At 49.3% G+C, this 24,637-nt stretch overlaps 1 protein-coding gene across 2 annotated transcripts in view; it reads right to left on the bottom strand.

Moving 5' to 3' along the window:
• Positions 1–24,637, bottom strand: part of SH2D3A (SH2 domain containing 3A) — a 40,770-nt gene that overhangs the window by 5,032 nt on the left and 11,101 nt on the right. For both annotated transcript variants that reach the window (XM_055003220.1, XM_055003221.1), the window contains exons 2-9: positions 23,302–23,429; positions 14,159–14,583; positions 13,579–13,676; positions 10,955–11,514; positions 8,553–8,668; positions 6,877–7,048; positions 4,233–4,344; positions 995–1,186 (exon numbers count right to left, since the gene is read on the bottom strand). In XM_055003220.1, coding sequence (XP_054859195.1) covers positions 995–1,186; positions 4,233–4,344; positions 6,877–7,048; positions 8,553–8,668; positions 10,955–11,514; positions 13,579–13,676; positions 14,159–14,583; positions 23,302–23,424 — 1,798 coding nt within the window. In that variant the 5' untranslated portion in view covers positions 23,425–23,429. The remainder of the gene's footprint in view (positions 1–994; positions 1,187–4,232; positions 4,345–6,876; positions 7,049–8,552; positions 8,669–10,954; positions 11,515–13,578; positions 13,677–14,158; positions 14,584–23,301; positions 23,430–24,637) is intronic.

Below are 24,637 nucleotides of genomic sequence, written 5' to 3'. Positions count from 1 at the left end.
TGGCAGTAAGACAGCAAATCCCCCTGCCCCTTTCTGAAAGACCAGAGGTAAGAGTTGGTGGTGGAGTGGCTCATGCGTAGGAGTCAAAGGCCCTCTGCTCAGCTGTGAAAATTCACTGTCTGGCCCAGGGCAAGCAATTCTAAATTCAAGGACAGGGCCCACGTATGCAATCCCGAGCCTTTTGTGAGAGCAACAGCCAAACAGGACAGGCAGGTTTTTGAAAGAGTTGGATCCGGGTTCCTTGCAGCTACAGAGAATAAAGAACGTCACCACAGGGGGAAGAAGAGTTCCTGCCTTCCCCGCCAAGCCCTTTTTCCATGGCAGAACACAGCAGGGAGAGGCTACTTCTCCATTTTTGGTGTTCTACAAGTACAGAATTCCTGATGTGAAGCAGCAGGGAAATGCCTCCCCCCGCCCCCCGTGGTATCTGGGACCCACCACACACATTTGGAGTCTCTCTACACAAGACGCCTCGGCACGTGTTCATCAAGTGTAGGGAGACGCAATGTTAGCTGGGAAACATAGTTTTAAAAGACAGAGCCAGCAGAGATCACTCCTCAGAGGGTTTGTTAATTTCATCTTCACCTCCCCAAAGGCTCCATCAATTTCACCTCTCCAGTCTGTGCGGGATTGCAACCAGAGGGCCGAGAGGAATGGAAATGGGCTGGAGCTGCCTTCCAGAGCCAGGCTTGGACCAGGAGAGGTTATAATGGTTGAAGTTTCCCTTCTGGCATTTCACAGCCCCTTCACACAGCTCCAGTGCATAGCAAAGCCTTTGCCCTGCCGCTGGCTCTATCTTTTAAAACTATATTTCCCGGCTAACATTGCATCTCCTGACAAATCATCTTCATGTGTCAGATGTCTCGTGTAGAGAGATTCGTAGTTTGGCTCTAAGATGGGCACCAAATAGGATTTTTAAAATGAAGGGCTGGAATTATCGGCCTCTACGCTAGAAACAAAGCGGGAGGGGAGCTCAAATGCCATGACCCCCTACCTTGGAGTTTCGCCTCAGCGTTGGCACGGAAGACGCTGGCATTGGTCGCAATGGAGCGGGCAGCCGCCAGGATCCGCAAGAGGACATCGCAGGTCTCCTCGCTCTCACCCTGCAGCTCTTCTCCTTCCATCAGGCACAAGAGGGGCAAGATGTGAGGAACCGCTGCCTCCTTCAGGGAGGGGTCCGCATTCTCTGTGGGATGAGACACCGAACGATCAGAAGCAGCTCCAAGGAAGGGCGATCTCCGAGGCAGAGTGCAGGTCTGCCGTGCCGAACACATGAAATGGCTTCGGACCGAATCAGACCATCGGTCCATCCAAGTCAGCATTGCCTACTCGTACCGGCAGCTGCTCTCCAGCGTCTTTCACATCACCTCCTGGATGCTTTAACTCGAGTCGCCAGTGATTGAACCAGGGCCCTTCCGCTTGTCAAGCAGATGCTCCACCCCTGAGCCACAGCCCCTCCCCACGGAAAGGCCTAGCTTCTATGGGGGGCCCTCCCAAATAGTTAAGAGCAGCAGGGCTAGGAAAGACCTCCCCCGCCCCAAATAAGCAAGGGCTGCTTTTAGAAAGAGGACTGACTTGGGATAAAGCAAATTGACAAGCAAGTGCTCAGATTTGGCTGGGATTGCCTTCACGTCCTAGTTCACTCTTGGTGACCCCTGGTGGGGTTTTCATGGCAAGAGACGAACAGAGGTAGTTTGCCAATTGCCATTGCCTGCCTCTGCAACCTTGGTCTTCGCTGGAGGTCTCCCATCCAATTACTAACCAATGCTGACCCTGCTTAGCTTCTGAGATCTGACGAGATCAGCCTCGCCTGGGCTATGCAGGTGAGGCCTTCCTCCAAAAAGTTCAGAATGACATGCCTGTGTCCCCACTACCACCGTTTTGTCCTGACATCATGAGAGAAGTTACACTGACATGAAGAGGTCAGCCAGCCTGATTTTATAGTACAACAGAAATTAGAACCCAGATCTTCTTCATCCGGTACGCTTCCCACCAATTGCAGTAGTTCTTCCTAGCTTTACAACCTATTTAACCGTGAAGGCCACCCAAACCCATGCAGACTAGTGCTCAGATACCCAGCTTCAAAGCATCACGGCTGAGCCGCTTTCACGACAGATTCCAAGCTTGCTTTTTGCAGGCACGTGGCCATACAACCAGATCTGAATATCCAGTGACTGCAGGGGAAAAACCTTGCCCAAAGTAGACTACAGACTGTACCCCTTGATGCACTGAATGAGAGGGGGGGGAGTGCAAGACTAACTGCTGTGATACTGAAGCAGAGGAACAGTCAAACTTGGGGTGGTTTTAGTGAGTTAAACTCTCTTTAGAAGAGAGAAGCATCACAGGCAGATTACAAAGGCCTAGCCAAAATGGCAACAGATCAAGGTGGGCAGCCATGTTAGTCTGTCTGTAGCAGTGGAAAAGAGCAAAAGTGCAGTAGCACCTCTAAGACTAACAAAATTTGCGGTAGGGTGTGAGCTTTTGACAGTCACAGCTCACTTCTTCAGATATGGCAACAAAATGGCAACCTCTTGGCACCGCTCTTGACCACAGCTGCAGAAAGAGCGCAATGCTGTGGGAGCTCCCCCCAAAAAAACCCACAATAGGGCAAGGCGTGCAGAACTCCGCTGCCGCTGAATTTTTACAAATGCTATTTGCCTTCTCTGCAGATATGCATATGACTGGCAAAGCCTCAGAAGCCACAAAGGTTTCAATTCATGATCTGGCAGGACTTTCAGTGCCCTGCAAAGAATGAACCACAGGGAAATGGTGAGCTTTTTTCTTACTCTTGTACCTTCTGTGCAGTGTGCCGAATTCGAGCTTTGGGTGTCGCAGACTCAAGAGTCTCTTGTTCCAAATGTCGATACATAGGTTAGCACAGAATAGACGCAGCTCTTAACTGGGCAGCAAGAGTGCCTTTAACCTTCAGGACCTGGACGTGCTGCCCCAATTCCCCTATCCCCCATTGGGGCAAATCCAATGAGGGCCACATGCATCTCCCAACCACACTCGTTGCTCTGGAAGCTACTATAACTTGAATTCATATATTTCAAGCCAACCAATCTTCCCTGGAAAGGGCCAGTTCTGTTGTTGCAGTTTGCACCATAGCCGCTATCAAATACACCTGGATGGCAGCAAACACTTATCTAGCCAATAATTGTGTGCCTTCTGGTCACGGCCAACTCATGTCAACCTAGGGTTGCCAGCCACTAGGTGGTAGCTGAAAATTTCCTGGAATTACAACTGCTCTCCAGGCAACAGAGACCCGTTCCCCTGGAGAAAATGGCTGCTCTGAAGAATCATAGAATCATAGGGTTGGAAGGTACCTCTAGGGTCATCCAGTCCAACCCCCTGCACAATGCAGGAAATGCAGTTACCTCCCCATCCCACCCCCCCACCCCCCGCCCACAGACACACACCCAGTGACTCTTACTGCATGCCCAAAAAATGGCAAAACACCGTCAGGATCCCTAACCAAACTGGCCTGGGGAAAATTGTTTCCTGACCCCAAAGCAGTGATTGGTATTACCCTGGGCATGTAAGAAGAGTGAATTCTATGGCACTATACCCCACTGAGGCCCTTCCCCTCCCCAAACCCCACCTTCTCCAGTCTCCACCCCCAAAATCTCCAGGAATTTCCCAACCTGAACCTGGGAACCCTATGTAACAGTCAACCCCAGGACCGTGGAGAGCCAGTTTGGTGTAGTGGTTAACAGCACGGGACTCTAATCTGGAGAGCCAGGTTTGATTCCCCACTCCTCCACTTGAAGCCAGCTGGGTGACCTTGGACTAGTCACAGCTCTCTAGAGCTCTCTAAGCCCCACCCACCTCAGAGGGTGTTTGTTGTGGAGATAATAACAACATACTTTCTAAACCACTCTGAGTGGGCATTAAGTTGTCCTGAAGGGCGGTATATAAATCGAGTATTATTTCAAGGCAAGAAATGAGCAGAGGTGGTTTACCAGTGCCTTCCTCTTCCCTGGCCTTCCCAGGGTGGGTCTCCCATCCAGGTACCAACTGTGGCCAACCCTGCTTAGCTTCCAAGATCTGACAAGATTAGGCTGGCCTGGGCTATTAGGCTGCTCTTATAATTTGGCTGAAGCACATGGAAAGAGCTATCCAATATCCACAGATGCTCCACAAAGCATCACCACAAAGGTCTACATGTTGTAGAAAGCAATCTTCGGTTCCTCCTTGCTACAACTTTAAAAAAAAAAACAATCAATGCTCACCTTCAGCCCGGTTCAGGTGCCCCATGAGGGGCTTAAGCTCCTTCTCAAAGACAATGGCACTGTGTGTGTGGTTCTGGCGCAGCTGCCGCCACGTCTGTTCTAGCCGCGTGATCTGGGGCAAGGAGGAAGAAACATAAGTCAATTGAAACACCCACCTACCAGTCTGTATCCGTGTGTCCCTGGGAGGTTTGAGTGAGCCGCTAAGGAGTTTGCGTAGAAAACCAGTTCCTCCTGGGCAAGCAACAGCTTTTCAGCCAGAGTTTTGCGTATGCTGAATGCTAAACTAAAGCAATTTTTTTTTCAATGAGTTGAGTCCTGGGGGGAAGTGACCAAACTCACTTCCCCCCTGCAGCTGCGGGGAACTAATTTTTAAACCACTGCAAGGGCCAATTTTTTTAATGATATATTTTATTTTGAAAAACAAAATAATAATAATAATAGGAGATACAGAAAGAAAAAAGGGATTGTATAACAGTTATATAAATCAGAGATAGAACAGAATATATAAAACACAAAATATTTATCCCCAATTCCCCACCATCCCCTTAATTCAATTTCTTAAAACACTTTCTATGAGATACGATATTTAGTTATATTAAAATACATTTATATTTAAAATTTTAATTACAAATTTGAGAAGTAATCCATTTTACTGTTAATTGTTTTTAATTGTTCTTAATTAAAATTGTTTTAATTGTTCTACATTTAAAAAAGGCTTTCCATTTTTCCTGAAATTGTAGGATTGGCCTATTATGCATGTAAGATGTTAATTTTGCCATTGTCATAGATCCAGAGGAGCTAGCTGTATTAGTTTGTAGTTGCAAAACAGTAAAGAGTCCAGTAGCACCTTTAAGAGGGTAGAGGGTAATCTTAGAGGTGATTTATCTGGATTTCAGTAAAGCTTTTGATAAGGTTCCCCATGACATTCTAATGGGCAAACTGGAAGACTGTGGACTGGACTATAGGACAGTTTGGTGGATAGGGAACTGGTTGGAGGACCGCACCCAAAGAGTGATGGTCGACGGCATTTCATCAGATTGGAGGGAGGTGTCCAGTGGGGTGCCACAGGGCTCGGTTTTGGGCCCGGTACTTTTCAATATTTTTATCAATGATCTGCATAAAGGAGTGGAAGGGCTGCTCATTAAATTTGCTGATGATACCAAATTGGGAGGAGTAGCAAACACCCAAGAAGGTAGAATTAAAATTCAACAAGACCTGAATGCTCTGGAGAAGTGGGCAGCTGTGAATAGGATGCAATGCAACAAAGACAAGTGCACAGTATTACATCTGGGCCACAAAAATGAGAAGCACAAATACTGGATGGGGGATACACTTCTGGGCAGTAGTATATGTGAAAGAGATCTTGGGGTAAGAGTGGACTGTAAACTAAATATAAGCAGTCAGTGTGATGCGGTGGCAAAAAAGGCCAATTCAGTCCTGGGTTGTATCAAAGGGGCCATAGCGTCAAAATAGCAGGAGGTCATAGCCCCTCTCTTACTGCCTTGGTCAGGCCACACCTGGAGTACTGTGTGCAGTTCTGGAGGCCTCACTTCAAAAAGGATGTGGACAAAATCAAGAGGGTGCAGAGGAGAGCGACAAGAATGATCAGGGGTCTGGAGACTGAGCCCTACGAGGAAAGGCTGTGAGGGCCTTGGGAATGTTTAGTTTGGAGAAGAGGAGGTTGAGGGGGGACATGATTGCTCTCTTTAAGTATCTGAAAGAGTGTCATTTGGAGGAGGGCAGGGAGCTGTTCCAGTTGGCAGCAGAGGGTAGGATGCGAAGCAATGGGCTAAAACTACATGCACAAAGGATATTAGGAATATTAGGAAAAACTTTTTCACGGTCAGAGTAGTTCAAAAGTGGAATCAGCTGCCTAGGGAGGTGGTGAGCTCCCCTTCACTGGCAGTTTTCAAGAAGAAGCTGGATGAATATTTGTCAGAGATGCTTTAGGCTGATCCTGCACTGGGCAGGGGGTTGGACTAGATGGTCTGTATGGCCCCTTCCAATTCTTTGATCCTATGATTCTATCTTCCATGCATCTGACGAAGAGAGCTGTGGTTCTCAAAAGCTTTTGCTACAATAAAGCTGGTTAGTCTTAAAGGTGCTACTGTACTCTTTGCTATTTTGCCATTGACGCATATTCCTATAGCTTATTCATCCAGTCTGTCAAAATCTGGACTGCATTCTGCCTTCTTGCTGCCGTCACCATATATTGCAAGGGCCAAACGTTGACATGGAGCGCAGTGCAGAAGGAAGAGGGGCTCCCCCCTCCCAATGCCTTTTTCCTTTGCCAAAATACGGGTGGGGTATTATTTGCCCCTTTTTGGAGTTGCATGTGCACAGAACACGCACAATTTTACTGGGGCTTGCACCATACGAGTCCCCCAGCAACGAGGCATGTCTTGAGGGGCTGCATGTACGATTCACCATAAGGAAGCACAGGAAGTGTTTATTTTTAAAATGAAAGTAAGGGTCTTGCTGTAATTTCATAGCACCAAAGAGGCCAAGTCGACAGACTCTAGGTTTTGATTGTGGGGGGGGGGGGCAGAAGACCCCCTTGGCTCCTGTTCCGCGTGTACTCTGACCACGGCAGAGCCCCTGTGGTTCAGTCCAAACCAGTCTGCTCCTTCTCCCCTCCTTTTACCTGTGGCATTCGCAAGGCCTTCATCACAGCAGAGAGGGCGAAGAGGTCCCCTGCTGACCGCCAGAGTTCCACAGCCACCTGGATGATCTTGTGCAAGGTGGCTGCCCGCTCAGCCACTGCCCCGGTACAGCCCAGGATGTCCACCGCAATGCCAAGGGCTATAAGGTGGTGCCTGCGGGATGGGAAAGAGCGTAGAAGAACCCTTCGTCGCCACTTTCTAAAGCGCCTTCCTGCAGACGCTGCAAGGAAGGCCCTCTGCCAGAATCAAGGAAGAGTGCTCGCTTCTCTTAATGCCAGCAAACTACAGGCATGGAGACAGCCCATGGTACGTTTTCTGTCTGTCTGCTCCCACCCCCCAAAACATGCCTCCAGCTGCTCCTTTCCTCCCCACACCAAGACTGAGCTGCAGCGTCAGTGACTCCAGTCGGCACCAGAGGGCGCTGTGCCACAGGGGACGCAATCAATAGCAGGCCGAACCTAACAAACACAAAACATATCTGAAGAAAAACTCATGTTTTTCTATTATGTTCCTCAATACAGTATTATGTTGCATATTTCCTGCACAATGCAAGGAATTCACCGCCATCTCCTCCCCTGGGCCCAGAGGTCACTGGGGGAGGTGAGAGGGGCTGTAAATTTCCTGTACTGGGCAGGGGGTTATACTGGATAATAATAACATTAATAAAAACATTTGATTTATATATTGTCCGTCAGGACAACTTAACGCCTGCTCAGAGTGGTTTACAAGGTATGTTATCATTATCCTCACAACAATCACCCTGTGAGGTAGATAGGGCTGAGAGAGCTCTGAGAGAGCTGTGACTGACCCAAGGTCACTCAGATGGCTTCAAGCGGAGGAGTGGGGAATCAAACCTGGCTCTCTAGATTAGAGTCCTGCCACTCTTAACCACTACCCCAAACTGGCTCTCAATAGTAATAACATTTGATTTATATATCGCCCTTCAGGACAACTTAATGCCACACTCAGAGCGGTTTACAAAGTGTGTTATTATTATCCCCATGACAATCACCCTGTGAGGTGGGTGGAGCTGAGAAAGCTCTGAGAGAGCTGTGACGGACCCAGAGTCACCCAGCAGGCTTCAAGTGGCAGAGTGTGGAATCAAACCTGGCTCTCCAGATCAAATTCCTGCTGCTCTTAACCACTACACCAAACTGGCTCCCAGAATAAGTGAGCGGGAACTGCACCACTCCAAATGGCTTTTCCTCCCAACTTTAAGGCATGAATGGGTAGCTGGCTCTTCTTTTTGTTCCTAATGGGGTAGGGGAGAGGGGTCTAACTCTGAAACAACATTACCCCTCTAGGTTGATCTCTCATCCCCTTCAGCTTTTTATCTAAGTTCTGGTTTTGCTTTCATTATAGGAAGCAGGAAGCAGAAAGGCATGGGGTAGCCTGATCTCACTGGATCTCAGAAGCTATGCAGGGTCAGTACTTGGGTGGGAGATCACCTAGGAAGACTCTGCAGAGGAGGGCAACAGCAAACCACCTTTGCCTCTCCCTTGCCTTGAAAGCCTCTTGCCATTAGTCGGTTGCACCTTGAGAGCACACTCATACATAAACAATATGGATGTGCTGTTTGTGAAACACACACACACACTTTGCAGTGTTGATTCCCAGGCCAACAACCACAGCACAGAAAAGACTCCGAAGTAGGTACCTTTCCAGCAAGTCCTTTCGCAGCTGATGCCCCTGAGGCAGCGTTATAAGCTCCAGCCCAGAGCTGACTCCCATCGCCTGCCGCTGCTCCTTGGAGACTCCGGTAATTCTGGCAGCCTGAGGAATAGATGGAGCATTTAGGGAAACGCTGGAACTTCCCTGGTGGACTGACATGATATCATGCTAGATCCCAGCTAAATTTTCTACGTGTGCAAGAAGGGGCCATTTTCACTGATTCCCCCCCGGCCTCCATGGCAGGCCTCCTGACTCCCTTCCAACCTATTTCCTGGGGGTCTACTCTCCCCCGCCCCCGGGAACAGCACTGGGGGTTGCAGCAGGGGGCTTATGCTTCAGGCAGAATCCAGGCCATCATCACTCTCAATCTCAACATAGCATAGAACCGTCTGATGTTCTGATTGGAAGCTCTCTTCCAAAAATGCGACGTTGTGTGTTTTGGTTCTACATACATCATCATATTTGGTTCTCACCATGGCCCTTTTCGCACTTACGGTTTAAACCGCCATTTATGAACATTCGCCCCGATCGCAGTGGCTTCGGCATTGCACCTGTTCATTTCACACTGTCCACTGCAATTCCGATTTGGTGTCTGTGTTTCATTTCAAAACCTCGGTGCAATTTTGGGCTTTCGGGGCCTTGCAATTCACGTCACACTTTTTAAAAAAAAATTGAGCATGCGTAGTAACGTTGCAATGTTGGAACCCTTCCCCCCTTTTTGCTGATTGGGCTGTCCCCTGCCCACTGGAGAGGCAATTGGTGGCAGAGTTCTGGGGGAAAACATGTACCACTCTCATTTTTTTTAATCAAGCCAGGAAAGGGTTAAAATGTTGCCGATTCATCTCCTCCCAGGAAGCAGAGGCTTGTTTCCAAAGGGCTGTGCAAAATGCTTGGGTTTTTACCCCCCTCTTTGGCAAAGTCTGAAACATGCCTGGGAGGGAGGGAAAAGCAGCCATTTAATCCTTTCCTGGCTTTTAAAGCCAGGAAGAAAGTGCAGGAACATTACAACGTTGCAACCCATTCTTGTCTTTAAAAAAAAAAGAATGTGTGTGCATACCCTAAGGGAGGAAGGAGAAAGCAGCTATTTAACACTTTCCTTGCTTTTAAAGCTAGCAGGGAATTAGCAGCAAGCTTAGGAATCATTCCTGGCTTTTGAAAAAAAATAAAAGAGCATGCATACCGGGAGGAAGGAAACCAACGAAGAAGCAGCCTTATGACCCTCACCTTGCTTTACTAAAAAAAATGGTGGACAAGGAGTTCAGAGAGCTGAGGAGGGTGGGAGTGGTCAATTCTGCACAAACCAATCAGCTCCCAGGGAAAAGGAGAGCGGGGGGGGGGGGAGAAGCAAAAAGGGGGCAAAAGTGTTCACATTAGCAAAATGCGGGCCAGCTGCCAGTCAGCAGCGAACTTAAAAAAACATCGGGGTATGTCTGCAGGGGGAAAAATCAGGGATACAGCGGACAAAAAGCGGGACTGCATCCCATGACTGCTTTTAAGTGTGAAAACCTTGCAAACATGGGATGTGGAACAGGTACAAACGCGCTCTAAAAACCAAGTGCGAAAAGTACCCATGGTAGAACTCAACCCAAATCATTAGGAGAGGAAATATTTTAGGTAACAAACATCTCCTTGAATGATGCCAAGACAAGATTACTATACAGTGGGTTCCCCCATCTGACTACAATTCCCATGAGTCTGTATTCTTAAAGGTGCAGAGTGCAAACCCTCGTTATCTAGCATTCTCTAAGGCTAATACACAAGCTTCCTTGTCCTGCTAACAGCACACACACACATGCCTTTTTAAATGAATAGGAAGTACTAGCCACATGGTTTCTCTGCACTTGGACCTAACTCCAGCTTAACTTCGCCGGAATGCTCTTGGGGGGATGCAGGCTGCTTCCAATGACAGAATGTGAGCTTCCTCCACTTACTGGAGTTATCTCCAGCTTGGTAGTTTAGCACAGACCATACCAGAGTTCAAATTATGCTCAGCTAGCTCCTGGGACAGATGATAACATTTCATTTATATACTGCCCTTCAGGACAACTTAACACCCACTCAGAGCAGTTTACAAAGTGTGTTGTTATCATCTTCATGACAATCATCCTGTGAGGTGGATGGGGCTGAGAAAACTCTGAGAAGCTGTGACTGACCCAAGGTCATCCAGCTGGCTTCAAGCGGAGGAGTGGGGAATCAAACCTGGCTCTCCAGATTAGAGTCCTGCTGCTCTTAACCACTACACCAAACTGGCTCTCAACTGCTGCTCTTAACTGCTACATCAAACTGGCTCTCTGGGAAAAAGCCACCAGCCTCAGTTTCCCTATCTGTAAAATGGGAGAGAGCAGTAGTAGGAAAAGTGATTATTTATTAGCCACCAGCTGCCCCTACCTGGCAGTCCACCTGCAGAATATGAAAGGCTGTTGCCTGGCAGTCGTGCTGAGAAAAGATGGCCTTGAGATTTTTCAGGGCCGTGGGCTCCAAGGGCTTGTTATCAGGGGGCAAGAGCAGTGAACGGAAGTGCCTAGGCTGGAAAGAGGAAACTGTCTCCATCAGGGGCCGTTCAAATCCTGGCTCCTCCTCTGCCTCCACCAAGTGGGGAAAAGGAAACGACCCTTCTGAGTCCAGGAACCCAAAGGCAGTCTCTGTGACGTGAGCCCGGCCACGCCATCTCTCTTCCGCTTTCAGGCGTTCCACGTGACTCCGGGGGCCTTCGGGCGCCTTGGGAACCAATTCACAGTAGTCGCTCACCAGCACGGAAGGGGCCCTGAGGGGCTTGGGCGGGGCCTTGGAATGGAGCCGCCCTTCAGAGCCACTCAGCGCCAGACTCCCCTGTTCGTAAGACGATGGGGCACTTGGCCGCAGGACAGGATCGCTGCCAGTGCGAAAGATGGGCGACGCGGGAGGGAGCGGGCTACGATCCTGGATTCCAGGTGATGTTTCTGGGCTGCCTGTGCACAGAACAAGGGACAGACATTAAGCTGGGGAGGAGCAGGAAGTTGTCAAGCGACAGCCCTGATTAACACCTATCCACTCAGGTCACCCATACAAACGAGATGTTAGTCCTAGGACTTAACCTCAGACGTTAAAAATACACCTGTGTGACTGTTTCCATTAACCCGTCCACCCTCCATCAAATTACACCTGCAAACCATCCACCACTCCTCTTCTATTAAGTCAAACCAAGATAGCCAAGGGGATCTAAAAATCCCTAATGCTGTACTCCAAACATTCAGTTTTGTGACAGAAGGTGCAGACTTAAAACACAGGTTTGGTGTAGTGGTTAAGAGCTGCAGGACTCTAATCCGGAGAAGCGGGTTTGATTCCCCACTCCTCCACTTGAAGCCAGCTGGGTGACCTTGGGTCAGTCATACCTCTCTCAGAGCTCTCTCAGCCCCACCCACCTCACAGGGTAATTGTTGTGGGGATAACAAAAACACACTTTGCAAACCACTCCGAGTGGGCATTAAGTTGTCCTGAAGGGCGGTACATAAATCAAATGTTATTAATTTGCATAGCTTATTCTGGTTCTACATTTTCCAATTTAAGGTCTTTGTTTTTTTACTCCACTAAGCACCCTATTTAAAAAACAATTAAGCAATATAATCCATCTAAATCACAATTAGAAAAGCTCTTGTTTTCTCCCCATGTGGCTTTCCAAGGGCCAAAAGGACCACGTGGGGGGTGCACCCTTCGGTTGGGGCAAATTTTCTCCTGTGTTTCTTGCAAATATTTTATGTGGCATTTGCCATCCATGCAACTGAGATCTACAAACTTCTCTTTTTCTTGTGTTTGGGGGTAAGGAGAAAAAGAGCTGGAGGATGCTTCAGAATGGATGGAGCTAGGAACGATAATTTCCGGGCAACACAACATGGCTCACGCTACTAGACTTTACGAGCTGAGTCTGGTCTCCTTGGACCTCGCTCTGCACAGTCACTCAGGGGCTGTGTGGTACTGCCTTTTCAAGAGCTGTAGGGGCCCATTACTGCACTGAATGCTGCACATGTAGCTCCAAAATGGAGCAAATAATACGCTCAGGGCCACTTTGGCTCGGGAAAACCAAATTGGGGAGGTGGGAGCCCATTCACCACCACACGGGTCCCGAGCAGAATCAGGGTCTTTAAAAGGCAGCTCCTGTGTGACCGCAGGGAACATGAGATGGGCCCATGGAACCATCCTCAACTAGTAACGTCTCATTGGAGCCTGAGACTCACATATGGGGCACCACCTGCGCATGTGTCATCTTTACAACCTGGAAGAAAATGCTCCGAAACAGAGGAGGTTTTCCATGTACTTACAGACAAAAAAATTACACCAATCCCAAACCAAAATGAGCTGAGAAGAACGCTCCTTTCATGAATGAAACCTATTCTTCCACTGCAACACAGCTAAGAATTTTTAGGAGTACGTTGGGCTCTAGAGTCTGTGTTGGAATCCCTCATTTTGTACCCTGGAGCAATTCTGATCGTGGTAACTTTTTAAGAAGAGGCTAAATGGCTATCTGACAGCAATGCTGATTCTGTGAGCCTGGGCAGATCACAAGAGTGAGTGCTTAGTTCTTGTGGCCCATCGCCACCTTGGGGTCAGATAGCAATTTCCCCCAGGCTAGTTTGGCTAGCGATCTTGACGGTGTTTTGCCATCTTCTGGGCATGGAGCAGGGGTCACTGGGGGTGTATGGGGCGGGGAGGTAGCTGTGATTTTCCTGCATTGTACAGGGGGTTGGACTAGATGACCTTAGAGGTACCTTCCAACCCTAAGATTCTCTGATTTTATGACGTCTGCAACCTTTCCAGCAAATGGCAATGCTGGAAAGTAGAACTGGAAACAAAGAGACAACAGATCAAATTGCTCCCCAAAGCCAAAGGGGCAACTCCTGTTTGAAAGGCCACCCTCCTATATGTCTTTACATTCAGCAATAACAGCCCCAGCAAACAGAGGAGAAACTAAATTCTGCACAATGCTACCTTCATGTACCAACCCGCACATTTTGAATCTCCCCTATCCCATCACTCACCAGCCAGCAAATTGCTGTCTGAACGGGCACTGTGTAAGGAGGGCCTCCGGTCAAGTTGGTCGAGGCTGCTGGGATCACTTCCACTTCGATCTTTTGTCCTGCCCAGCGGGAGGGAGAAGAACAACGGAACTTTCACTGCGTGATCCAGACCCCCACCCCCTTCCAAAAACTTGAAATTAAGATTGCATACATGCTGATGAGGCTTCAGCAAAAGGGAGGATTGTTTGTAAAGAAAAGGGAAGAATTCCACCCAAAGGAAGTCACCAATTGATGATGCTTTGACTCAAGATAAAAGGGAAGCAAGCATCGTCAAGACTGCAGCCCTTCCATGGAGGATGATGCAGGGCAAACCTGGCTGGAACAGCAACCTGATTCTGTTTCAGAGCCGCATTGCCTGGCCTTGGCTACATTTTGTTCCCCCCAAAAGATGCATCAGTTTTAGCACCTATCTTTTTAAAGGGAGAAGGTCTAATTTCCTCAGTGGATCTTGCCTCCAGGCTATGTCATTAGCCCTCACCGCTACCTTCCACAAGCCCCTGTGCTCACACCTCCTATACTTTCATCACGGTTATTTCCTTACCGGAGCAGGTTCGCCTCTGCCATTTCTCCTCCTGCTTCGGTGGTGCGGAAACTGAACTGCCGAGCAAGAGCTCCATCCTTTTTGGTTGGCCCCGGAGGCTGGCCGGTGTCACTGTAGCGTTCCTCCAGCCAACGGAGAGGCACCATCCTGTTGACGGGCCGGGACACCACAGCCCCTGAGGTGTCTGAGATGATCTTCCGGTTGCCCACATAGAAGCGCACCAGGGCTGGCACATTGTCAAACTGTTCCTGCTCAAACTGGAAGAGGGTGCGGGAATAACCCTTCCGAGGGCGGAGGACCACCCGGATAATCTTGAAGTGCAGGGCCTGGCCACCCCAGAAGCACGAGAGAACGTAGTCTCCTGAGCTGGACCGCGAGTCACGGATCAGAAACTCCCCATCTTCCTGCAGTAGAGACTCAGCCTCCTAAATCCCAGGAGGGCGGGATGGAAAGAGAGAGAGAGGGAATAATTGCTTCCTGGTGTGAATGGCTTGGCAAGAGGACAGGGCTTCAGAGAAAGGGTTGAACAATGCCTGATAGCCCAGGTGAGGCTGATCTTGTCAGATCTCAGCTAAGCAGGGTAGGCCTTGGTTAATAATTGGATGAGAGACCTCCAAAGAAGACCAGGGCAGCCAATGGCAACCCTCCTCTGTTAGTCTCTTGCCATGAAAACCTCACCAGGGGTCGCCATAAGTCATGGATGACTCGACAGCACTCTCCACCACCACCTCTAACAAATAACGGCTGGTGTTGTGGTGTAGTGTTTCGAGTGTCAGACTTGGACCCAGAATAATTGGGTCTGAATCCCTCACTGAACCATGGAAGCCTGCCAGGTGACCTTGGGTCCCTCATAATTTCTGAGCCTAACCTACCCTCACAAAGCTGCTGCCGTGAGGATTAAGTGGAGGAGGAGGGAACAACGATAAGCCACTTGGGCTCTTGAGCGGAGAGAAAAACAGAACATAATTTTTAAAAAAATAGTAAGTTACAGGACACAGGCAGCAGAAGGGAGCTGAGAGGAAGTTAGAACCAGAACCAGAACCATCAGAACCAGACAGAACAGGATTCCTGTACCATCTGGCTGCTACACAAAAAACAGAATTACAACAGGGACAAATTCCATTGGCTACCTATCAGTTACTATGCTCAGTTCAAGGTATTAGTTATCACTTACAAAGCTCTTCACTGCCTTGGCCCAGCATACATTTTATGTCATTTATAGTCCACCTTTCTCACTGAGGGCCAAGCTACAAGTGACAAATGACACTTGAACAGCAAGTGTATTTCTCCCTGTTCACTTGCCCTCCACTCAATCCACTTGCCGTTCAAGTGTCATTCGTCACTTGTAGCTTGGCCCTGTAACTCAAGGTGGATTACACAGTCCTGTCAATTTCAAGGACATTTCCATCAACAAGGTCATAGGGTAAATAAACACAAGTTTACAAAGGCATAATATTAGCAAGAATCCAATACAGAGCTGAAGGGATGCTGAAACAAAACATGAGCAATTCTAGGGCTGCCATTAGACCACATGAAGCACAGGTAGCTCATAAAAAGGTAAAAGGTAAAGATAGTCCCCTGTGCAAGCACCGAGTCATTACTGACCCATGGGGGTGTCAGGTCCAGTGTATATGTAACCTGTACTGACTCCATTTTCTAATGCTTCTAGTGTTTGAGTGCTTTCCCCACAGGTGCACCAGTTCCCAAGCAGACTTCTCACCGGACGAGATTGTTGTGTCTAACACCGTTCCACCAAGGATTGGCCTTGAGAGGGAGCAACTTCCCAAGACTGAAAGATGTTGTTTTGAGAACTATGGGGGGAGGCTGGTGCAGCTGGGAACTGTTACTTTGTACCTCATGCTTTGCTCTTCATTGGTAACAATCATCATGTACCATCCTGAGTTCTCTATTCAGGACCGTGGACTATAATGGACTTTTTCTGCAGTAAAGTTTCCTTATTCAAACAATGGACTCTTGTTTGCTTGTGGAGGGGAATCTGTAGGAAGAGCATTATTTAGCCACAGCCTGACATTTTTTTACCAATCATGCCTGAGTTGGGCCCAGCGGAATCCAAGGTAGTCCCGGACAGGGATCCTTTGTTTGATCCGTATGCGCCTCCCGACGATCAACCAGTGCAACCCCAAGAACCTCAGGAACCTGTGCCAACAGGGAACGGAGCTTCGACTACTACCCCGCCTCTCATCGATCTCGGCAGTGGAGGGGAAAGGCCGACGGCCACCGCCCTCCCCTTGTTCTCGTTACCCACACCGTCGGAGTGGGGACCCAGACCCCGAGAAACGAGGGAGCGCAGGGCCAGTGGGGTGCACCAACAATTATCCATGGACGGGCGCCGGAGCCTAGAGACAGTCCCTGAATTTGACAGCAGCCAACCGTGGCTGTTTTGGAATAGGACGACCGAGCACACGGAATGGGACACGTCCCGCCGCGGCGTCCTAAGTTGGGATTATTCGGAACTTGCCCAGTGGAAGGAGCCACCGGAGGTTCCTGAATCAAGTTGGGTACAGATGCAAAATCGCACCCTTGCTGTAGATTCCGGCATTTCGGCAGTGACGGGCCTAGCCAAAGGAATTCTAGCAGCGAGATCGCAAGACGATCAGGGAGACCCTCCACCCTGGGGGCCGTTTTCCCCTGCAGCCGCCGCCGCAGGAGGTTCTACGATGGGACAACCGGGTCCAGGTCGAATCCAACAGCTGGAAGCTAGATTGATCGACATGGAGGAAAGCCTAGCTCATGCCATACATCTGCTCTCGGTGATGGTAGCAGGTGAGAGACCATCACCTGAAGAGATGGCCGTACAAATAGCAACACTACAAAGCGTTATTCCCCATATGAGGGATTTCGTCCCGTGGCAGCCGCCGCACTCAAGTTACCCTGCTGAGGGTGAAGAAGGATCCCGCCTCACTGGCGAGGGCCCTATCGACCCTCCCATATTGGAAGGAGAGGAGGAAACCCGTCCTGGAGAACCGGGAGAAGCTCCCGCGGAACCTCCTAGACCGGACGAAGTCCCGCCTTCCGGGGATACTCCAGTTGAGGTGCCTGGAGAAACTCCAACGGAACCCCCTAGAACGGACGGAGGTCCGCCTTCCGAAGATACTCCAGTTGAGGTGCCTAGAGAACGTGGAGAAGGGCCAACCCGTCCGACAACGTCGCCGGTGATACCCCCTCCAGCTTCCCCAATAACGATCCAGCCGGATCAGTTAGAAGAACCTCCAGCTCTTCCAAGGGAGGGATCGCCACATCAACCGCCAGTAAATATTCCCATTCAGCAAACCCCAGGGGACGGTCTACCAGTGCCACGGGAACAGCCTCTAATTCCCAGATCAACGACGCCGGGAGGGGCAAGCCCGCGCGGCCCAGCACCCATCAGGCCTTCGCCGCTGCGGCCCCTCCCGCTTCGACCGCAACTAATACCTTTACAGCAACCGGTACGTTTGCCTCCAGATTTGCCAATATTACCACCTCCTAATCAACCAGTGGGGCCTATACCACTACGACCCCGCCGGCCCGCCCCGCAGCGGCCGATCATGGCCCAACTTATTCGGCCACCTCCTACTCAACCGCTACGGCCTGCGCTCCGGTGTTGCCACCGCCAGCCGGGCCGCGGTTGCCACCGCCAGCCCAGCCGGTGCTACCGCCACCGACCCAACCAAGGCCACCGCCGCCAGCCCAACCAGCGCAGCCGCCGCCAGCCCAGCCGGTGCTACCGCCGCCAGCACAGCCAGCACCGCTGCCACAACCATGGCCCCAACAACCTCTCCCCGTGCCGCAAGCGCCCTTGATGGTTCCGATGGACTTTTACCCGGCACCAGCCCCGAGACAAGACCTTCCCATGGGCTGGGTGAAACTGGAAGCTACTTTTGACGGGGATCCCTCCAAACTGGGATTTTTCCTCGTGCAGGTAGTACAGTTCTTCAACCGGTGGGGACATCTCTTTGGTAGCGAGGCCAGCCAAATCGAGCATCTCGGTTCTCGTTTACAAGGCAAAGCAGCAGACTGGTATGTAGGATTATACAATATTGGGGCCCCAGAACTCAATACTTTACAGGGGTTGGTGGATGCTATCCGAGCACAATACGAAGACCCCTTGGAAGAAACTAGGGCCCGAACAGAATTGCAAGCCATTCGACAAGGCAGCATGTCGGCAAGAGACTATGTTACGAAATTCCGACAGCTAGCCGCTAAATGCCCTAGGTGTGAAGAATCCACCAAGATAATTCTGTTCAAACAAGGGCTGAACCCGAGGCTCCTGGATAGAGCCCTTATGCAGGACAACCCTCCTTCTCTATTGGGCTGGATTCAACTTGCATGCGAAGTCGAAAATCGCATTTTGGAAGTCCGTTTGGTTGAACAACAACAACAAACAGGACAGAGACGATCCTTAACGTTACAGAAGGGAGGACGGGGTACTGGATACGCCACCCGCGGAGCAAGAGATGCTAGATGGCAGCAAGGGTTGTGTTTGCAATGCGGACAAGCCGGTCACTTTGCAGCACAATGCCCCTACAGGCCTGTGCAAAGACCTCCACTCCAACTACGGCGTCCAACCCCTACTCCATTTCCTACATTCCAACGCCCAACACCAGCTCCCAGAGCGGGCAGGGGTCGTGGCACTCCCCAGCGACCTACCTCTGACAGGGGGTTAGAAGCGGAAGAAGTCATGGAATACGACCCCGCTACCCCAAATGTAGAGGGAAACCCAGAAAGTCCTCAGTCGGGAAACGAAATGGATCTGTCGTAAAAGGGCCCAACCGACAGATCCACCCCAAGCCCGTCACGACACGGCCGCATGGGTCCATATTATTCATACCAGTGATTTTGCTTAACCCGGAGAGGAAGATGCACATCCGTGTGCAAGCACTCATTGATTCGGGCTGTTCAAGAGACATCATTGCCCCAGCCCTAGTCAACGGACTGGTCCTACCAGTCCGGGAATTGCGGAACCCAGTTATTTTTGAACAAATGGACGGCACCAACATGAACCCTGTTACCACCGAAACAATTCCAGTGGTCACAGGTATGGGCCAACACTGGGAGAAAAGATCTTTCGTCATCAGCTCCACAGCCAAATATCCGTTAATCCTAGGCAGCAAGTGGCTATGTGATCACAACCCCCACATAAATTGGGCTGAAGGATGCATCACCTTTACCCACGCCAACTGTAAAACCCATCGATGGAACCAAAATTGGGGTAGTGATCCCACTCACACTGAAAAGGCTCTTCTTACCCAGGAAGACATAAATCAAATACCCGAATTTTATTGGCCCTTTTTAAACGCTTTCTCCGAAGAAGAAGCTGATGCTCTGCCCCCGCACAGAAGAACCGACTGCGCAGTAGAGATCTTACCCGGAGCCTCACTACCGAAAGGCCGACTTTATCCTATGAATCTCCATGAACGAGAAGAGCTCCGGAAATTCATCGACACCAATCTCCAACGGGGGTTCATCCGCCCAGCCAATAGTCCCCATGCGGCTCCGGTCCTCTTCGTGAAGAAAAAAGATGGGGGGCTTCGGCTGTGCACGGACTTTAGGGGACTGAATGCTGTGTCTACCAACAACGCCTACCCCATCCCGCTCATCCGAGACCTGCTCAACGTCGTGGCCCAAGGTAAGATCTTTACGAAATTAGATTTAAAAGATGCCTACTTCCACGTTCGTATAAAGGCAGGAGATGAGTGGAAGACAGCGTTCAATACGCCCCTCGGACAGTTTGAATACTTAGTTATGCCTTTTGGTTTGACGGGAGCCCCGTCCGTATTCATGTCCATGATAAATGAAGTATTACATGAATTCCTCTATAAAGGAGTTGTGGTGTATCTTGATGATGTATTAATTTACTCAGACACCGAGGAGGACCACATTCAACTAGTTCAGAAAGTTCTAGCTACTTTAATGGAGAATAAATTACCCATCAAGTTATCCAAATGTGAATTCCATAAAACTGAACTTACTTACCTTGGTTATTGTATATCCCCAGAGGGTTTGAAGATGGATCCATCTAAAATACAAGCGATCCAAGAATGGCAAACTCCCACCACCCGTAAAGAACTACAGTCCTTCCTGGGTTTTGCCAACTTCTATAGAGACTTCATTGCAAATTTCGCGCAAATCACGCTCCCCTTAACAGAACTATTAAAAACCAAAGATAAAGGGGACAAGGCAAAGAAACCCTCCTCCAAAATACAATGGACTCCCGATTGCCAGACAGCCTTTGAATGCCTGAAAGGGCAGTTTGTAACGGAACCCGTCCTATGCCACCCCAACGAAAACTGCCCGTTCATAGTGCAGGTTGACGCCAGCGATACGGCCATTGGAGCGGTATTATTGCAAAGGGGGGAGGATGGGAAGCTGCGGCCTTGTGCATTCCTTTCAAGAAAGTTTTCTGATGCTGAAAGAAATTGGAATGTGTGGGAGAAGGAAGCCTTTGCTGTAAAAGCAGCCCTCACTAACTGGCGACATTGGCTAGAGGGGGCGAGGCACCCCTTTGAGGTTTGGACAGACCATAAAAATTTGGAGGCCCTGCGGAGCCCTCGCAGACTGAATGCCAAACAATTACGATGGGCAGAATTCTTTTCCAAATTCAATTTTACTCTGAATTACCTCCCAGGCAAAACTAACTTTCTCGCAGACGCCCTATCGCGCATGCCCCAACACAAAAGCAAACGGGAGGAGACTATAGACACAGTCTTCTCACCTACGCAATTGGGAGGCGTGGTGACCACCCGCAGCCGAGCAAGCCAACCCCTCCCGCACAGCCAGGAGTGGAAATCGAAACTTAAAGCTGAGGTGGAAAAGGAGGGGGGTAAAGCACCTAAAAACAAACTGAATCAATCCCCACAGGGGGATTGGCTAGCCGGGAACAAATTTTATGTCCCGGACAGCCTCCGACGGGAGGTTCTGCAACGTTGTCACGATGCCCCCACAGCTGGTCATTATGGGTACCTGAAAACGTTACATTTAATACAGCGGCAATTCTGGTGGCCGGGCATGCGCAAAGACATTTCCCAATATGTAGGCTCCTGCCCCATTTGTCTCAGCGCCAAAACTCGGAAAGGGAAACCTCCGGGTCTCTTACAACCGTTGGAAACACCTAACAAACCTTGGGAAACAATATCCATGGACTTTATCACTGATTTACCTATTTCAAAAGGACATAATTGCATTTTAGTAGTGGTGGATCTGTTTTCCAAACAAGCGCATTTTATTCCATGTACTGCTGTACCCACCGCTCGAAAATTGGCGGATTTATTCTTAAAACACATCGTAAAATTACATTCTTTTCCGTCCAAGGTGATTTCGGATCGCGGCGGGCAGTTCGTTGCCAACTTCTGGCGGGAGCTTTTACGAATGTTGAATATTGAACAGGGAATCAGCTCAAGCCACCACCCACAAACCGACGGACAATCCGAAAAAACTAATCAGATCTTAGAACAGTTCCTTCGTTGCTACATTAACTTCCAACAGGATAATTGGGTGGACCTTCTCCCGCTAGCTGAATTCTCATACAACAACAGTGTGCATGCTTCCACTGGAGAGGCTCCTTTCAAAGTTGTGTATGGAGCTCACTTCAACCCTTTCCCGCTGGACGCTCCCCCTCTCCAGTCCTCTAGTTCGCCGGATGTGTCTTCATGGTGGGGGGAGGCCGCTCAACAATGGACTCTTATAAAACAACATCTCGAAAAAGCCAAACGGGATTACAAAAAGTACGCAGATCGCCATCGTGCGGCCGATTGGGATTTACAACCTGGAGATCATGTTTACATATCTACCAAAAATCTGAAACTAGCCCAAACCAGCCGCAAATTAGCGTTAAAATTCCTTGGACCCTTTACTGTACGCAAAGTAATCAATAAAGTGACTGTTGCTGTGAATTTACCCAAGAATTTGCGCCATGTTCATGACACGTTCCATGTCAGCCTCTTGAAAAGAGCTCCAACAGATGACAAGTGGCATGTCAAAGCTCCACCCATTCCAACGTTGATAGACGACCAAGTACACTATGAAGTGCAACAAATTCTGGACTCTAAATTCAAACGTAATCAGCTTTTTTACCTCATCAGATGGAAGGACTTTGATTCTGGTTACGATGAATGGGTGAACTCTGTGCATGTTCATGCTCCTAGATTAACCAAAGCTTTCCATACTCGCTACCCATATAAGCCAGGGGGGGATTTATTTTAAGGGGGGCAGAAATGTCAGGTCCAGTGTATATGTAACCTGTACTGACTCCATTTTCTAATGCTTCTAGTGTTTGAGTGCTTTCCCCACAGGTGCACCAGTTCCCAAGCAGACTTCTCACCGGACGAGATTGTTGTGTCTAACACCGTTCCACCAAGGATTGGCCTTGAGAGGGAGCAACTTCCCAAGACTGAAAGATGTTGTTTTGAGAACTATGGGGGGAGGCTGGTGCAGCTGGGAACTGTTACTTTGTACCTCATGCTTTGCTCTTCATTGGTAACAATGATCATGTACCATCCTGAGTTCTCTATTCAGGACCGTGGACTATAATGGACTTTTTCTGCAGTAAAGTTTCCTTATTCAAACAATGGACTCTTGTTTGCTTGTGGAGGGGAATCTGTAGGAAGAGCATTATTTAGCCACAGCCTGACAGGGGGAACGTCGCATCATGACATTTTCTTGGCAGACTTTTGTTACGGGGTGGTTTTCCATTGCCTTCCCCAGTCATCTACACTTTACCCCCAGGAAACTGGGTACTCATTTTACCGACCTCGGAAGGATGGAAGGCTGAGTCAACCTTGAGCCGGCTACCTGAACCCGGCTTCTGCCAGGATCGAACTCAGGTCGTGAGCAGAGCTTGGGCTGCAGCACTGCAGCTTACCACTCTGCACCACGGGGCTCCTAGCGCCACAGGGCTCCTCATAGCAGCACATATTTAAGACAACAGATAGTATGTAAGGCAACATAGTGGTGAAGTCTATTATCCTTAACTCATTAGCGAAGCATCTGAGAGCCCCTCCCTACAATACAAAAGCCTTTTTGAATAATTCGGTTTGGTAAATCTGCCCATTTGAGGCAGGTCAGGTACCTCTAACAGATCTCCAAAACAGGGCAGAAACCTTCCCAAGCAAGCCACAGCCACCTCCCTGTATCATCTGTGAACTTACCTTCCGTGGCAGACAGCCGTGGTACCAGGCGTGGCTACGCAGCTGCTCAGTGCTAAGTTTCAACTCCTCTTCCAGCTCCTTTCGTAGTTTCTCATTGGCCAGTTCCATCTTCCCCGGGAGCATGTCTCCTGTGAAAAGAATCAAGAGACCCAGAAGTCATTGACAGCACATAATAAAGAGATCTTTCTAGATCCCCTGGCAACCCCAGCAAATGTCATAATTGGGCCCTTCTAGCACACCTGGCTTTGCATGGAGGGGAGAGCCAAAGGAGGTGTGGAGAAGGGACTTACTCAGTGCGCAGAAGTAGTTGGGAGTTCCATATTTTGTTTCTTAGCTTTAAAAAATGTATTTATTACTTTTTTTGTTTTATTCATTTCACATGGAAACACAAGTTCTTTCTTTGTTTTCTATTGAATGTGAGCGAAATTTTCAAGATTTGCCCCTCTCATCCAAGAAACCCTCCCTACCAAATTTCATGCAGACAGGTTCCCAATTTTATAGGAAACAGAGAGTCTCTCTTCACAAGACATCTGACACGTGAAGAACATGCGTTGAGAGATGCAACGGAAGCTGGGAAGGGTAGTTTTAAAAGACAGAGCCGGAGGCAGGGCAAAGGCTTTGCTATACACTGGAGCTGTGTGAAGGGGCTGTGAAATGCTAGAAGGGAAACTTCAGCCCATTAGAACCTCTCCAGGTCCAAGCCCAGCTCTGGAAGGCAGCTCCAGCCCACTTCCATTCCTCACTGCCCTCTGGTTGCAAGAGGTAAAATTGACAGAGCCTTTGGGGAGGCAAAGACGAAACGAACAAACCCTCTGAGGAGCCACCTCCATGGCTCTGACTTTTTAAACTACCCTGATGTTGAGAAGTGGAATTGACAGCGCCTTCGGGGAGGCAAAGGTGAAATTAACAAACCCTCTGAGGAGTGATCTCTGCTGGCTCTGTCTTTTAAAACTACGTTTCCCAGCTAACATTGCGCCTCCCTACACTTGATGAACACGTGCCAAGGCGTCTCGTGTAGAGAGGCTTATCTAAAACTCTCACTTGCTGAGCAGGCCTGGAGAGGTGCTTATTTATGTATTTGAACACACAAAGCTGCCTTATACCGAATCAGATCATTCGCATTGTCTACTCAGATGGGCAGAAGCTCTCAGACAGAAGGCTTTCACATCACCTCCTTCCTGGTCGTTTTTTAACTGGAGGTGCCGGGGATTGAACCTGGGACCTTCTGCACGCCAGGCAGCTGCTCTACCACTGAGCCACAGCCCTTCCCTATTTCTATGCTTATTCACAGCACTATAACCTAGTCAAAGACATTGGAAGCAATAAAACATTTCAA

The sequence above is a fragment of the Eublepharis macularius genome, chromosome 19 (assembly GCF_028583425.1).
Source record: "Eublepharis macularius isolate TG4126 chromosome 19, MPM_Emac_v1.0, whole genome shotgun sequence".
Classification (NCBI taxonomy): Eukaryota; Metazoa; Chordata; class Lepidosauria; order Squamata; family Eublepharidae; genus Eublepharis; species Eublepharis macularius.
The sequence above is the reverse complement of the archived record's forward strand: the minus strand, read 5'-3'. Positions and strand labels throughout refer to the sequence as shown.